General features: G+C 36.8%; 1 protein-coding gene across 5 annotated transcripts in view; it reads right to left on the bottom strand.

Moving 5' to 3' along the window:
- Positions 1-17,557, bottom strand: part of AGTPBP1 (ATP/GTP binding carboxypeptidase 1) — a 199,268-nt gene that overhangs the window by 47,884 nt on the left and 133,827 nt on the right. For all 5 annotated transcript variants that reach the window (XM_007969631.3, XM_007969633.3, XM_073021463.1 and 2 more), the window contains 5 exons: positions 10,519-10,606; positions 6,463-6,607; positions 3,510-3,663; positions 2,283-2,463; positions 861-990 (listed from right to left, as the gene is read on the bottom strand). In XM_007969631.3, the coding sequence (XP_007967822.2) occupies positions 861-990; positions 2,283-2,463; positions 3,510-3,663; positions 6,463-6,607; positions 10,519-10,606 (698 nt within the window). The remainder of the gene's footprint in view (positions 1-860; positions 991-2,282; positions 2,464-3,509; positions 3,664-6,462; positions 6,608-10,518; positions 10,607-17,557) is intronic.

Genomic DNA, 17,557 nt, shown 5'->3' with positions numbered 1-17,557 from the left:
GTCAGGAGTTCGACGTTAGTCTGACCAACATGGTAAAACCCCGTCTCTACTAAAAATACAAAAATTAGCTGGGCGTGGCTGTGGGCACCTGTAATTCCAGCTACTTGGGAGGCTGAGGCAAGAGAATTTCTTGAACCTGGGAGGCAGAGGTTGTAGTGAGCTGAAATCGCGCCACTGCACTCCAGCCTGGGCAACAAGAGCAAAACTCCGTCTCAAAAGAAAATAAATAAAAATAAAAAATAAATAAAAACAAGCAACAACAAAAAACAAGAAAATGCTCCTATACAAAAACACCATTAAGAAGGGTATGGTTTTAATTTAATTTTTAAGTGCATCATTAAAAAAAAAAATTAAAAATAAAGGACATGTCAATTTTACTCCTCTGCAAAGTTTTTCTATCTTTCCTAAAGAAAGATTAAATAATATACACACTAACATAACAGGAACATTCTAATCAAAAGCTGGTAAGAACAGGAGGAGCATATGTATATAGTCCAGTCCAGTCATGCCTGGACTACATTTCCCATGTGTGTAGTAGAGACTTAACAGCTTCAGAGCTGACTAGAAAACTCAGAAATAAGTTTCTAGTTTGAGAATCTAGAAGATACATATTGTTACCTTAGCGTTGTTCAAACAGTGAAGTTAAATATCGAAAACTTACAACCAAGAGTTACCAATATTCATAACCAAAAAGGAAAAAAAAGAAGGCTTATGAGAATTAGAAACATTCAACCTTATAAAATTAAGACTACTAACATAATGGATTAATTTGACCTCATGATTATCACACAAGTGCTTGATAATAAAAAATGACATTTTATCTTTAACTATACCAAGTAAAAACAAGTATTGCTACTTACCAAGGGTAAACGCTTCACTGCAGCCAAGTATTGCAACAGCCCCTTAGCATGGTAAATTGTAGGATGTAAATCCGGATTTGGACTTTGCCACTGCCTATTCAAATCCTCTCCACTTAAAGAACAGCGATGACTACATGTACACACACACGAAGACAGAAAAACACTGGTATCAATAAACCCTTATATACACTTCTTAAACCCTTATATACATTTCTGGTTTAACTTTATGATTCTATTCCACTAAGCATTTCAAATAGGTATAGATGGTAAGCTCAACCAAATGCATACTATATTCATTATGTAAACATTTATTGAGTGTTTGCTATGTGCAAGCTTTTGTGTCACATGCATTTAACTGTGGTAAGTTTTCAGATTCATAATCACAATTTTGAAAATATAGAAAAAATTAATTCTTAATTCCAGGGTTTTCTTCCATATTTTATAAAAATGTATTAATAATCACATTTTCCATTCTGACTACACAATAATTTATGTTAGCATGCTATATCTTGACTTCATCAATTAAAGTACTATCTAGGTGCTTCTTCTGAGAAAGACAAGTATATGAAAAGTATACATTGTTGTAAAAAATCAAATACCTTTTTGTTTATTTATGGGTTTTAAGTAGTAGAGCTATCATGCAAATAAGCAAATAATCATAAAGGGATGACAAATATAAATAGAACTCTAACTGGTCAATATAGTTCTCAATTAAAAAGAGACATCGTTTTAGTTCCATAACCATAACATATTAAGAAGAAATTCTATATTTAAAAAATTCAGTAATTTCCTAAAACATGAGAAATATTCATGCTACTTTTATTCAAGTAAGACATGTTATCCTCATCTTTGGAGATATTCATGACAACTAGACTAAATCCCATCTTTCAGAGTGGCACTACAGAGACCTTGTCAAATTACTAGAATAAATGTACTATACTAACTATATGCAGCCACCTCTTACAAAGTAATTATCTTCCACTATTCCCCCGCTAAAGAACTCCTGTCAAAAACTACGCCTCATATCATGAAGAGGTTAGCAGGTGGGGCTAACATTCCAAGAGATCCCAGAAGGATCTTAATCTTAGAATAATCTAGGTTCATGCCACTAACAAAAAAAATAAAGGAATATGAGAGGTATGAGTTAATCTTTCTTACAACCTGACATTGTGATTTTTCTAAAACAATTCAAGCATTTTATGAAAGCATATTCCCATGGATACAGAATTTCTCATAATTTCATACTGCTACTGGATTCCAAAATATATTTTCATTTAAAAGTTTATCTTAATTTCCCACCAAAATTTTCTTTATTCTAGAAAAATCACTAAATTTGTTAACGTGGACACTGTTATTTCAACAAGTTTATACAGGACAACCGAAATGGTCTAGAATATATTCTATAACTATTGCTTAACTTACTTTCCATTGATGACACCATCTGGATTTAACATAGGGACAATTTTAAAAATATAAGATTCTCGTAAGCTCTGAGCAGTGGGGTTATTGCTCATGAGATATTCCAACGTTCCTTTCATAACCCAACTTGCATTAGTTTCTCCAGGATGTACCCGAGCAGACAAGAAAACGTAAGGGCGATTTCCTAAAGTACACATAAAATCTCAAATTAAAATGAACAGCTACTAAAAGTTTGTATATTTTATTTTGGGGCTTTAGAAAATGTCTCTAACTCAATTGTGAATTCTGATATAAATAAACAGAACCCAATGGTGCATCCTACAAGCACTGCACTAGGCCCTATAAAATAAACAAATATAAAAACCGATAAAACCATATCCCGAAGGAGCTCATAACAGGACATAAAACAGTAAGTAGTATTTGATCCACTTATTTACTTCCCAATGACTAATTTAACATGTAAAATTAGTTATTTAGTATAATGTTAATTTTATAAAGAACAAGTACTTGGGGGAAGTTTAAAATATAAAACTATTTTTTCATAAAATCATGGGGAAAAGAAAGAAAATATAATTTCAGCCCTGTCTTACAGTTGCTCTGATAGAGAAAAAAGTTTATCTGCTCAGAGATTTAGCCTCCAAAATTTCACTATATATATTTAAATACACAAATCTACAAAATAATCATTCAGCTCATCACTCATATTTTCATACACAATGAGCTCTGTTTCCTGAAAATACTTTGCCTTCTTATCAAACTGAAACAGTTTTATTTTTATTACTACAGCTGTACATTCGAGGCAATTTAAAAAAATATAAATGGCAGGGAAAAATGAGTAGCTATTCAGTGCCAGCTATCAAAACAATTGATAGGTTTCTGGTTGTTTTATTTACAAGTAAAATCTGTTCATTTCTAAATTGATAATATTATTACATGACCTCTTAAAATAATTTGTTGTATTCTACTTTGAATACAATTTCTAAGGATAGAACTAACAACAGTAGTAGCAAAAGAGACCTCAGAGAACATTTCATGTAGCCCCTTATTTTCAGGATAAGGAAACTGAAGCCCAGAGGTGGGCCCATGGCTAGCTAAACAATAGCAGGGCCAAGACTAGAGCTCGAGTCTTCTGGTATCTGTTCCTATCATCATTTCCATTATAAAATACAGATGAAGCAAATCAAAGTGGGTGAGAATGACTGCTCTTGTGAGCTGGGAAGACAAACTTACTGAAATGACAGATATGTTCATAATAATTAGACTCTGGCATTGCTGTTATGGTCACCAAGGGGCAGCTGTTTCCAGACAGGGTTTCACATAACACATCTTTCCGAAAATAGATTTGTTGAGGATTGTGTGCTGATTCCAATTTTTGAAGATGCATCTTGATAAAAATTTTAAAACAAAGTATACAATCACTTAAAAAGTCCCCATGATATACAGAAATAACGCATCCAGATCTCCACATAACTAGAAGTGAACCAGATTCTTAACCCCTCATCCAAAACCCTCAGGGCCAGATGTAATCTAAACATCAGCGTTTGGGAAACTTGAAAAAGGCAATACATTGTTTAAATCATTAATTATGCAGCCCCACCAACAGGGTCAGGGGTAGCAATCTGTAATACACACATTATTTGTGCAGCAAAACATATGAAGAATCACCCTAAGTGGAATCAATATTCTAAATAAATTCAGGTCAGGCTTTGCCTCCAAATGAGTTCCAAAAAACCTTTTGGTTTTCAAAGCCTTTTGAATTTTGAAATTGTGAGTGATAATAGACCTGTAACAGCAACAATCTAAAATTTGAAAAATAAAAATTATATAGCACAAATTTCAACAATTTATTTTCCCGATTTCAAGATTAATACGGGTTTATTGTAAAATGTCTGAAGGACAGTGGAAAAAAAACAAAGAAAACTTTTTTTAATGTTTTAAAAATTTAAAACATCCACAATTGCACCGCCTAGATTACCACTAACACAAGGTATGTAAGCAAAACCATGATTACACAAAGACTTTTATAATCTGATTTTATCACTTAAAAATTTATACATACACACAAACACATATATATTCATAATTATGAATACCATACCACATCATTAAACATGTTAAATGTGTAGTTTTTGAAAATACAAGTTTTAATGGTCTTATGATGTGGTTATACCAAAAATAAGTTGTTCAATTCCCTATTTTTAGATATTCAGTTGATTTTCAAACTTTTGCCTATGTTCTTTCACATAATCACTATTGACTGAGTGGTCACTATTTTCCAGAAACTGTACAGGGCATTGGGGATATGACAATGAATAAATGAACCCTACCCTAGGGAAAATAGAGAGTGCTGTGGGAGCCTGTAATAAAGGGAGGGGAGCCTAGCCAAGTCTGGGCAGTCAGGGAAGGTCTTCTAGAGAAAACTACATTTAAACTAAACTCCAAAGGACGAGTAAAGAGGGCAGAATACTGCAGGCAGAAGGAAAAATATTAGGAAGACCACAAGACAGAACAGGGCTTTTCAAAGAATTCAGTAAGATTCATTATAGCTACAAAGGTAAGGAACAAAGAACCTGACACAGAATGAAGGGCCTGGTAGACTGGTCTTTCCCAAAGCATAGCACTGGTAATTGAGACATACCACTGGTAATTGAGACAACTAAGTGATATGTAGGTAACCATTTTAGAAGTTTAATAGGTATATATTTTATGTGAATTAGAAACAAGTCTAGCACATTAAATCTTTCATGGATTTCACACATATTAACTGAGGATGAGGATATAATTTAAATGATTTCATGGATATTAATTGAGGACAAGGATACACTTCAAAGAGTAATCTATTTTAAAGTCTATTTAAAGATAAATAATACTTCAAATAGTAAGTGGATATGGCAAAAAAAAAAAAGGGGGATTATTAGAAAAAGGACAGGGTGAATCATGGTAAGAATTTTAGACTTCATACAAAGGGCAAGGGAAATCACTAAAGAGTTTTAAGCAGGGTATTTTGTGATAAGATTAGCTATAAAAGGACCCTTTGGCTACAGTCTGGGGTTTGTCGGAGGGGGTGGGGTAACTAATGAAGAGCAAAGCGGGCAAAACCGAATCCTAGGACACCAGTTACAAAGAGGTTGGCAGAAGCCCAGGTGAGAAACAATGGTCCTGCCTGGAAAACATCATGGTAAGGGGACTGAAAGAAAGCAGAATTCAAAATGTACTAAAAGGCACAATCAGTAAAGAACAATAACATAAAATCAGGCAAATAAAAACAGTGAAAATATATTTTTATGTGCGTTCTTATTTGTTTTCCTAGGATAAATTACCCAAAAGTAGAACTACTAAGCACAGAAAGATACATGAACATTGTACCTTTATGGTAGGTTGTAACCTTTATTAAAGTACAGTAAGTCTCATTGAAGGCTGTCAGCCTCATTTAGTCTTCTTAGGTTTGATCTCTCTTCTGCTCTATAGACTACATTTTTCTTTCATTTTCTCCTCTCTAATAATTTGGGAGCTTGTTTCTAATTATAGTGTTCCAATTTCTTTATTGGTAAATTGATCACACCTTCATGATACTTGACCATTAGAATAGATATTCTGTTCTGAGAATAAATATCAACCACAGTTGATATTTAATTACTAGACTTGTTTGTTTAGTTTTTTAGTTTCGTTTTGCCAATATTCAAAATCTCAAAAGGTCTCACACAAAACAACTCTTATACCCCAGATTCTTAAAAATCTGGATCTAGGTCTCCATAATAAAACCGTTTCCTTCAGAAAAAGATCTCAATTTTTCCTTCAAAAAAACTCAAATTGCATCCACATTTTCCTAATATTCTATTTTCTATGAGATTCTGGTTAAACATGCAGAAATCTCACCTGGTTAAAATTTGTAAATAATGGAATCTTAGCTCAGAGAACTGTGGATTTCAACAAAAGATGGGAAGTAAAAATCATGTCAAAGTTCCTTAATATTTCTATTAAAAAAAAATAAGAATCACATTCCCATTTTACTCCTCAAGAAATATTGTAGTATTTTCCAAAATCTTCAACACTAAACCCTTTTCTTATGTTATGATATTTAACTAAACTTCATTTTCCTTATGTTACAATATTTAACTAAACTCAATTTTCTTCCATTATCTTACACATATCCATATAATACAATTTAATTTAGAGTTCTTACCTGTAAAGTTGAATACGTATATGGATAGTGATAAGCAAAGTAGCAAACATCATCTTTATGTGGAAAACTGACAGTAAATGTAATTGTATAGTAGGATTTTCCCTTTTGCCCACCTGCAGCAACTGAACTTCTTGAGAAATGATTTCTACAATAAAAAAGCATAAAACATGTTCATTTCATACACACAAAAACTGATTTTCCTTGTTACTCTTATTAAATAGAACTTCAGGGAAAAAAGAAAAACCCGAGTCTATAAAAAGTGTAACTTAAATATCCTATTAAAAAAAACTTAGTACTCATAAAGCAGTTAACTGTTATTAGCCGATGACACTACATAACTTTTCACTTCTGAATTTACTAATTAAATGAGCTAATACTCTTCACATCAAAAAAAATTTTTAGAACCCCATTCTTTGACATCCATACACATTATTGAATCTAGAAAATGATCATCAATGGCTGCTACAATCAAGAGAGGAAAGGCTGATGGACACCTTTACGTGGATGGATCAGGCTACAAGACCTGGGTTCACTAATCAATCTTAAGATTAAAAAAAGAGAAACAATCAGAGATGATGTTGTTTCCTGACATGATGCAATGGGAATTCATTGCACCACCTATTAAGTATTCTTGCCGAAAATCAAACCTGAAGTTGATCAAGCTTCTAGATCTAACTAACAGTTTATAGGAAACTGGTGAAACAAGTACTTGCTAACACCACAGGGATGCAATCCAATAAAATCCAAATGTGAAAAACCCCACATGACAATCCAGCATCTTTAGCAAAATGAGAAATTTAAAAAAAGAGAAAAGGGAAGCCTATAAATTAACAGACTTAAGGGACATGTCAACAAAAATCAAATGTAATGTGTGATCCTTAGCTGGATGCTGATTAAATAAAACTATAAAACACCATTTAGAGGCAACTGGGGAAGTTTCAACATTGGATATTTCATCACAGTAAGAAATTTTCCTAATCTTTCTGTGTTGTGATAACAGCATTGTGGTTAGATTATCTTAAACAGCCTTTGTCTTTTAGAAATACGTATGTAAGTATGCATGGATAAAACACAGTATCTGAAAATGGCCTTAAAAATTCATTATGGAAGTATGAGTAAAAGTTTTAATTTCCAAAATGTTAACTGGAGATGTGTTCCAAATACAGTACATCAGCTTACACCATTCATCTTTAGGACTGTAAATATGTGATCTACGTATAGCAAGTTAGAAGTAAGTGCTAGAGGTCGCGTGCAGTGGCTCACGCCTGTAAACCCAGCACTTTGGGAGGCTGAGGTGGGCAGATCACCTGAGGTCAGAAGTTATTGCCAAAAATCAAACCTGAAGTTGATCAAGCTTCACCATGTGATGACAATTGTTGAAACTGGGTGATGAATATACGGGGCCTCATTATCTTATTCTCTGTTTTTGTAAATGTTTGAAGATTTCCATAATAAAGTTTTTAAAACTATACATTACTTTCCAGACTCTAAATACTGCTGACATATGCTGACTTAAAGATGCTCTAACAACTTAATTTCTAAAATTCTGAATCATCTTGTATCATTTAAGCCATGAAATGAAGAAAAACCAGGGCCTATAGGTTATTTTTTCATGCACATAAATGTTCAAAGTATTTTCAAATTGATATAGTCTTCATTAACTTATGCACAGTATCTTGAATAGATACCCAATGACAGAGTGCTAAGGATTAACAAAAATGCAAAACAAGTTCAAAAACTCGTCCTTGCCAACTCTTTTCCCTCAAAAGTTTAACATTTAATTGGAGAGGTATTTATACTACCACATTATAGCTATATAGCAGTTTCTAGCTTATAAACCAGTGAAACATATATTATCTCATATAATGGTGAAAAGCAGTTTTATTCCATTTTATAGATAAGACAAACAAGCATCACAGGACTTAGCTGACATGAAAAGTTACGGCACAATGCAAAAACAGATTTTAATCCTTATCATCTAAATTTCAGGCCGGGCACTTTTGTTCATGCCTGTAATCCCAGCACTTTGGGAGGCTGAAGCAGATGGATCGCAACATGGTGAAAACCCAGTCTCTACAAAAGAAGACAAAATTAGCCAGTTCACAACTGTAGTCCCAGCTACTGGGGAAGCTGAGGTGGGAGGATCACTTGAGCCTGGGAATGATGATATGCTCTTGAGGCTGCAGTGAGCCGGATCGCACCACTGCTTTCCAGCCTGGGCAACAGGGCAAGACTGTGTTTCAAAAAAAAAAAAATTAAAATTAAAATAAATAAACCTATCTCAGGCTTCAGGAAAACAACTAGAATAGAGTCTTACACAGAAAAGTGGTTAATAAATGTTTGTTGAATTGAACTCCACTTACAGATCAGGAAGTAGTAGCCAAAAGAAAAGACAGAACCTAAACTAAAAATATAAAAATCCTTGCCATCACCCCTTACATAGAATAGAACAACTTGTCCTGCTACGATCATTCATTTTGCAATGTGAAAAAGCATTCCTTGATTGACAGTTTCTAATGTGACAACATAAAGAAACATGAAAGAAAGAATGCATTTTGAAAAACATTGTTTCATTCTTTAACAGTCTAAATCTGCTAAAATCTAGCCAAGCACTGCTCAGGTAGCTTCACCCAACTTTATGAGAAAGAGACAAGTGATCAAAGACTATTTTTACGTTAGTCTACCATTAAAAGAAGTACAAGATGTATTATGGTGCAGATGAATTACATATTACCTTTACTTCTGTTTCTCATTTATTTGCTATTCATTTTGCTAATAAGAGTAAGGAAGAAATCTTACTGAGATGAATCCCAAGGAAGGTTTTCTTTCCCAGAAAATAAGAGTACTTAAGACCAAGTTTTTCCCAAAGCCATGTCAAAACAGTTTAATTTTAGAAGCCTTCTTCTAATTGATAAAACTAAAAAAGAGGGGCATTAGTGCCAGTTAAGCACAATCTAAAAAGTCAAAATTCCCCATACAGAAATGTCAGGATTGAACTTAGTGAGAGCAGAAACAGGGGTGCCAAGTGGAACCAGCAATGAACATTACCTGGAAACATTTGCAGACACAGAGTAAAAATGAGAAGCAAGATACATGAGAATCCTCGAGTATCTAGAGGTGGAGCTGAAGAATAACCAAATGGTTCCACAGAAGTAGGAAATGATTTCTAGCACTTAATTCCTTATATTTTATTTTTATTTTATATTTTATTTATTTTATTTTATTTTATTTTTATTTTTTTGAGATGGAGTCTTGCTCTGTCACCCAGGCTGGAGTGCAGTGGTGCGATCTCGGCTCACTGCAACCTCCACCTCCCGGGTTCAAGCGATTCTCTTCCCTCAGCCTCCCGAGTAGCTGGGATTACAAGCACACACTACAATGCCCGGTTAATTTTTGTATTTTTGGTAAAGACGGGGTTTCACCATGTTGGCCAGGCTGGTCTCGAACTCCTGACCTCAGGTGATCTGCCCACCTCTGCCTCCCAAAGTGCTGAGATTACAGGCGTGAGCCACCATACCCAGCCTCTAGCACTTATTTCTAACTTGCTATAAGTAGATCACATATTTACAGTCAAAGATGAACAGTGTAAGCTGATGTACTGTATTTGGAACACATCTCCAGTTAACATTTTGGAAATTACAATGAAGTAAATATTGTGTGTTAATATAAAAAGGGAAAAACTAAGAGTTATACTTGATATCATAGGAACAACAAAAAGCCACTGCAAATTACTACTCGTAATTCCTAATTTCAGTTTTATTCAATAAAGTTTCCAGAGTTTTAAAGCTGGAAAAGCTGAGGACACGTAACTCTCTAAGCGGTGGAGACACGGCCTGGACCTAAGTTTATCTGTCTATACAACACATTTTATTTCTACTATATACACTCTGTAAGTGGATCTCAAGTTCGAAAGGATTTTTTAGAATTACTAAAGCATAGCACCACAATTCAAAGTATGCAATAATAACTCTACTGTTTCCTTTTACACTGAAACAGGATGTACTTAATACTGCCTTCTGTAAGCTGACGTTCTATTAATATTCTTAAAATACTTACTTATAGTAACAAATGTCAGTCCCCATACGAATCCACCATGGTCTGGCATTTAATGCTTCCTGAACCGAATACATGAGTGGTTGCATACCTTTGAAAGACAGAAAAAAGACAGAAAATTATTTTCAGAATTTTTGAATTAAAAATTAATCTTGCCTTTGTAGAAAGCACCAAACATTCAGGAAAGCAGAAGTAAATTACATTTCAGTGTTTTAGTATGTATTTTAAAAATCTGATGCATTTCTTAAACATCCCAAGTCAATCAATTATATGCTTTTTTTTTAGTTTAATAATACATGATTGCAACTTTAGAGTGAAAAGTCATTAAACTCTTTTCTATTAAATTTTCTACATGAAATCAATTAAAGATAACATATTCCTTATAAAAAGTGAAACAGTCAAAACATACGTAAAGACATAATGTACAATCACCCCTCTAACTCTCCGTGGATTTCCACCTACACTGAAATTAATGGGAAAACGTCAACAAAATGGCATGTTTGCTTTCTTCCCCACTCTTCTCCATGAGGTATGTGTTCGTAGGAGAGAAAAGGAAGAGGGACTCAAAAATATAAAGTATATTTTCTTGGGTATTCTTAGAAATATGTTTTCCACATGAACTTTAAAATCATCTTACCTAATTTCTAAATGATATACTAGGTTTCTAGATTGAACTGAATTAAATTCATGTTAATTATAGAAAGGCTGACAACTTTTATTGAGATCTGGTTTGACTTGTCTTAAATTCTAACTTAAGGATAGAGTTATTTTCTTTTCCTGGTACAGAATAATTTTATTAAACTTACCTGTGAGTATTTTTATAAGATTCTTTTTTTTTTCCCTTTCCATTTCTGATTGGTTATTCCCACAATGAAGCACTATTCATTTATTTTTTATATTTATCTTAATATTCACGTTACCAAATAAACTAATTTTAACAGGTTTTTAGTAGTCTCACGGATTTTCTAGTAATATAATTAAAATATTTTATCTCCTCTTCTAGTATTTATATCATTTATTTCATTTTCTACTCTTACTACATTTAGATAAATTAAACCTCAAAAAAAATTATGCTGAATATAGTGGTAAGAACAAACAATTCTTTTTCATGACTTGAACCAAAATGTTTTCCATTCCATGAAATACTTGTCCCTTTTTTGCAAATCAACTTTGTCATGTTTAAGTAATAAAAATAGCTAACAATCAATAATTTCTGTATGTGAGACACTGCTCTAATGGTTTTTACCTGTATTAAGTAGTTAAATCCTCACAACCACTTTTAGATGGTAAATGCTATTATTATTCCCATAACTTGAGTAGTTTCACTATAATTTTTATTATACTTCAGAGTTTTAATTACTTTATCAAATGCCTTTTCAACATCTAATAATAGAATCAAATGGCTTTTCTCCTTTAAACTGCTGATTCAATAAATTATGTTGGTAGGCTTCCTAATGTTGAACTATCTTTGCGTTCTAAGAAAATGCTACTCTTTTAACACTATGTGACTAAGTTAACTAATATTTATAATTTTTCCATCTAAATTCTTAAGATGATCTTTCTTATTTCAATTTACTTTTACCAAGTATGATAAAGGTTATACGAGCTTCAGAAAACTAACTTTTAAAACTTCCGAAGAATAAATAATAAAAGCACCATCTATTTTTTAAAGGATAAATATAATTCAGCTGGAATGCCATGTCAATATGGTGACTTATTAATAAACATATTTTTAAAAATTTCCTTTTAACAGCTATAGCCTCTTAAGAATCTCACATTTTCCTAATCGCTTTTGGTATTTCTCGCTCTCTCTCTCTCTCCCCCCCCTAATGTCCCTAAGTTTTTGGTTTCTTTATCATGTTATATCATTTCCTAGAATTCAGTTCACTTTTTTTAAAGTGTATTTCCAGGATACAACTAACTTTTAATTCTAATTTGGATGAGTTGCTTTCTAGGAAATCTCAGATTTCATCCTGTTACTTCTTTTCACTGGACTCCCAGATTAGTACCACTTTTTCTTGTATCTCACACCTCCGTCTCGGGTTTCAAATGGGATCCTAGTGAATCAAAAAATCAAACTTGTTGATTATATTATTCAAATTCTCTATAGCCTTACTTATTTTTGTCTTCTTGATATGTCAAATTCTGAAAGGAGGACTTTAAATTCTCATAAATGTTTTCTAATCAAGATGTATTTCCTCAGCTTTTTGCCCTGCTTATGTAGGTGCCATGTGGCTAGGGTTGTTGTGCTATATAAAGGTTTACAGCATCTTCAAGGACTGTAACTTGCAAATACAAAATATCTGTCTTTATGAAAGTCAGTATTTTTGACCTTGACATTTTAGTCTTACATTATTATTTATTTATTTTCCGAGATGGAGTCTCGCTCTGTTGCCCAGGCTGGAGTGCAATGGTGCAATCTCGGCTCACTGCAACTTCCACCTCCCGGGTTCAAGTGATTCTCCTGCCTCAGCCTTCCGCATGCCACCGTACCCAGCTAATTTTTGTATTTTTTGGTGGAGATGGGGTTTCACCGTGTTGCCATGGCTGGTCTCAAACTCCTGACCTCAGGTGATCTGCCCGCCTCGGCCTCCCAGAGTCCTGGGATTACAGGTGTGAGCCACCGCGCCCGGCTGACTGACACGAATATTAACCACTTTTGCTTTATTTTAATTTCATTTGCCTAGTTTATCTTCGCCCATTCATTTTCAGCCTTGTCACTGAATACACACACACACACACACACATACACGGTGGGGAACAGAGGAGAGAGGGAGAGAGAAAGACAGAAGAACAGAGGGAGAGAGGGAGAAAGAGAGAGACCACACTAAACTGTGTTACTTTTAATATCTGACCTTTTGAGGGTACTTCAGTTTATTCATAGTTGGTGATGATGGATATACATTTCATTGTATTCCCTACATCTTATTTTCCACTTCTGATATCAACAAATGCTTTTTTTTTTCTTCCTTACCATTTTATTTTTATTGGTTTGGTTACATTGCTCCACATTTTCTTTTCTTCCTTAATCTGGAAGCTTTCTATCACGCTTTTCAATTCTACTTTTCCACCCTCATAGTCATGACTGATATTTTTCTAACACTATATTAAATAACTAAGCCACCCCACTGAGACAAGTTAATTTTCACTTCTCCTATATTATCCCCCTTAGAATATTTTTGGTTAACACATTTTATAAGTTCCAATACTTCTACCTTGAGACCTTTTACTCATGTTGTTCAGAGAGAGATCAGATAGCATATCTCTGAATTACTGTTTTTGAGACAGACCTTCACTCTGTATATTTTCTCAACTCTTATAAACACTGACATGCAGTTTGCTGGCAGTGACAAACAATTTACAGATTCTTCAAAAGACATTTGGATGTCCACTGGCTTCCAGTGCCACAGACGAGCAGTCCAACACTAGTTTAATTTTTCAAATATGCAGAAAAATACAGTGATTAAGAGCATGCAATCCACAACCAAACTTCCTGGGTTTGAATTCCAACTTCACCACATACCAGACGCGTGATCCTGGCCAGACTATTAACCACTCTATGCCCCCATTTTCTTTTCTGTAAAATGAGGGTGACAACCTCACTGGGTTGTTTGTTGTGTGGATCACGTGTTAGCACTTGGAACAAGGCCTGGCATGTGGTAAATAATCAATGAATGTTAGCTGCTGGTATTATTATTATCATTATTTCCTTTTAAGTAACCTATTCTTTTAAAGTGGAAGCATGTTAAAATTTTATCTTTATACTTGAAACTCAGAAATGTCACTGGTACATATAAAATAAGTCTGCCTTCCTGATCCCTTCCTGGGACGCAGTGAGCAGTGCACTTCAATCTGAAGTTTTGACTCCTTCCACCCACATAAAACTCACCGTAACACAAAACTCATTATAATAGTTTCAATAGTGACCACGGGAGACAGAGGAGGGGCTTCAAGATGGCTGACTAGAGGCATCTGGCACTTACCTCCTCCACAAAGCAGCAGCAAAATAGTGAGTAGATAATCACACTTAAAATAGATTATCTAAGACAGAACACTGAAACCCAACAGAAAACTAACCAGAATACCTAACACAAGGAAGGAGAGGGAAGGCGGGCAGGCTACTTGGCCGGGAGCCAGGGAGGCTTCCCAGTACAGGAAAAGGGTAAGTGAGATTCTCAGTGGTCCACATCCATACTACAGACTCCTCCAGTCCTAGCCAGGGGGGAGCCCCTCCATCCTCGCAGGTCCTGAGACTAACACAGGGAGCTGCCTTGAGACTGCACGAAGGCATTGCTCCAGAGAGTGAGTTCACATGGGGTGTGACCTAAGCAGCAGCAGTACTGGCACAGTTTTGAGAACCCAACCCCCACTCAACTGCATCCTGCCCCCTGCCTCCCCAACCCACAGCCACCAATGTCACAGGCTGCTGCCACTGAAACCTAAGCAAAAGTCACTGGCAGAGACCCCACCTCCCAGCAGCAAGCTGTCATGCATTTGCAGGTGCCCAGAGGACAGGCTCCTCTACCTGCAGCCACCACCACTGCTGGCCGCTGCCACTGGGGCCAAAGCACAAGCCCCTGGCAGCAACTCCAATGCCCTTGGCAGTGTGGTCACCCTACATTAACACACGCCCTGCAAACAGGCTCCCAGGTCCCCAGCTGTCGCCTGGGGCTGAGGCACACACTCCCCAGCCTGCCACTGATAGCAGCTTAGCAATCCCTAGCAGCAGGGCTGGGGTACATTTGCAAGCTCCCTGAAGGCAGGCTTCCCCAGCCCACCAGCTCTGCTGCTGCCCCCACTCAAACACTCTAAGGGGAGTCTAGGGATCACCCCACCCATCCTCGTTACAGCCAGAGCCCCTATAAATCACGTGAGGGGTTTGAGGACAGGCCTGCCTGGCCTGGCTTCCCCACCATCCCCAACACCAGAGCATACCTGGGAGCCTAGGGATTGCTCAGCCATGTCACCCACTGCTGGCACCTGAGCATTCCTCCCAGGGGTCTGAGGATAGGCCACCTCGCCTGCCACTACCTCTGCAGCTGGCACACCCTCACACACCACCTGCGGGTCTGGGGACTGGACCACCCAGCCTGTCACAGCCACCACCAACACTAGCACACACCACGCAGGAGGCAGAGGGTTGTCCCACCACTGGTCCTGCCATTGCTCATGCTATGCCTTCTGCTCAGGAGCCAAAGGACCCACCCACCTATCTGGCCCAAAGCTGCAACTGCCAGCATCTGAGAAGGCTGCAAGGGGGCCCAAGAACTGGTCGACTTAGACCCACTAACACCAGTCATGCTGGGTCCTAAGGACAGGAATCTGGCCTGCTGTTGCCACGCCTGGTGCTCAAGGAATGGCCAATCTGGCATCCTCATTCCCAGCAAAATTTCACCACAGCCACCACCAACAACCACCCCCTAAGCCACTGAAGCAATTACAGAAACCACTGACACTGTTTATAACCAAAGACATCATAGAGGGGCTACATTACTGCATCCACCCAGAATCAAAGCCACAGTGCCCTACCCAGCCAATATCATAGACAGGCCTTCAGAAAAAAGTCCTCCCCATGAAAGTAAATTTAAAAAATTGGAAGATGCGACTGTTATACCAGATGTGCCAATAATAACATAAGGACACAAGAAACACACACACACACACACACACAAAACAAGAAAATATGACACCTCCAAAGCAACCAATAATTCTCCAGCAACAGATTCCAATGAGACAGAAATACATGAAATGCTGGAAAAATAATTCAAAATAATGATATCAAAGAAGTTCAGTGAGATACAAGAGAACACAGATAAATAATACAAAGAAATCAGAAAAACAATTCAGAAGGTAAGTGAGAAGTTTAACAAAATAGATATCATTTTTTTTTAAAGCCAAACAAACACGGGAACTGAAGAATATTCACTGAATGACAGAAAAAAAATATATTGGAGATCTTTGACAATAGACTAAAGCAGAGGACAGAATTTCAGAACTTAAAGACAGGTGTTTTCAAATAACCCAGTCAGACACAAATAAAGAAAAAAGAAATAAAGAAGAATGAACAAAGCCTGCATGACATATGGCACACCATAAAGCAAACACATATTCAATTTTTTGGTGTTCCAGGAAGCAAAGCGAAGATGTGAGAGAAAGTAAACCTATTTAACAAAATAAATAGCTGAGAGGCAGAACAAGGTGGCCAAATAGAAGCCTCCAGTGATTACCGCCCCCAACTCCATGCCCCACAATAGGAACACCGAATTGAACAACTATCCATGCAAGAAAGCACCTTTTTAAGAACCAAAAATCAGGTGAGCGATCATACCAAGGAAATGCACTGAAGAGGGTAGGAAAGACAATCTGGAATTGCTCACACCACCCCCACAGTCCAGCAGCAGTGGCCACATGCAGCAGAGAATCTGTGGGCTTCAGGGAGAGAACATGCAGTGACTGTGGGACTTTGCATTGGAACTCAGTGCTGCCTATGTCACAGCAGAAAGCAACACCAGGCAGAACTCAGCCAGTGTCCACGAAGGGAGTATTCAGACTGACCTAGCCAGATGGGAATTGCCCATCCCAGCTGTCAGAACCTGAGTTCTGGTCAGCCTCACCACCGCAGGCTAAGGCACTCTGGCGTCCTAAATAAATTTGAAAGGCAGTCTAGGTCACAAGCGTTGAAATTCTGGACGAGTCCTGGTGCTGTGCTGGGCTCTGAGCCAGTGAATGTGGGCTGCATGCGGCCCAGTGGGACACCAACCAGAGCAGCCAAGGGAGTACTCATACCACCCTTCCCCCAACCCCGGAAGCACAGCTCCTAGTTCCAGAAGAGGCTCCTTTCCACTTGAGAGCGGAGAGAGAACAAAAAGGTCTTTGTCTTTTAACTTGGATACCAACTCAGTCACAGTAAAACTGGGTACCAGGCAGAGTCCTGAGGCCACCATGACAGGCCCTAGGCCCCAGCTGACATTTCTAAACACACCCTGGGCCAGAAGGGAACCCACTGCCTTGAAAGGAAGAGGCCAGTCCTGGCAGGATTCAT

The sequence above is a fragment of the Chlorocebus sabaeus genome, chromosome 12, assembly GCF_047675955.1.
Source record: "Chlorocebus sabaeus isolate Y175 chromosome 12, mChlSab1.0.hap1, whole genome shotgun sequence".
NCBI classification, from domain to species: domain Eukaryota; kingdom Metazoa; phylum Chordata; class Mammalia; order Primates; family Cercopithecidae; genus Chlorocebus; species Chlorocebus sabaeus.
Note: the sequence above shows the minus strand (reverse complement) of the source record. Positions and strands in the feature narration are given on the sequence as shown.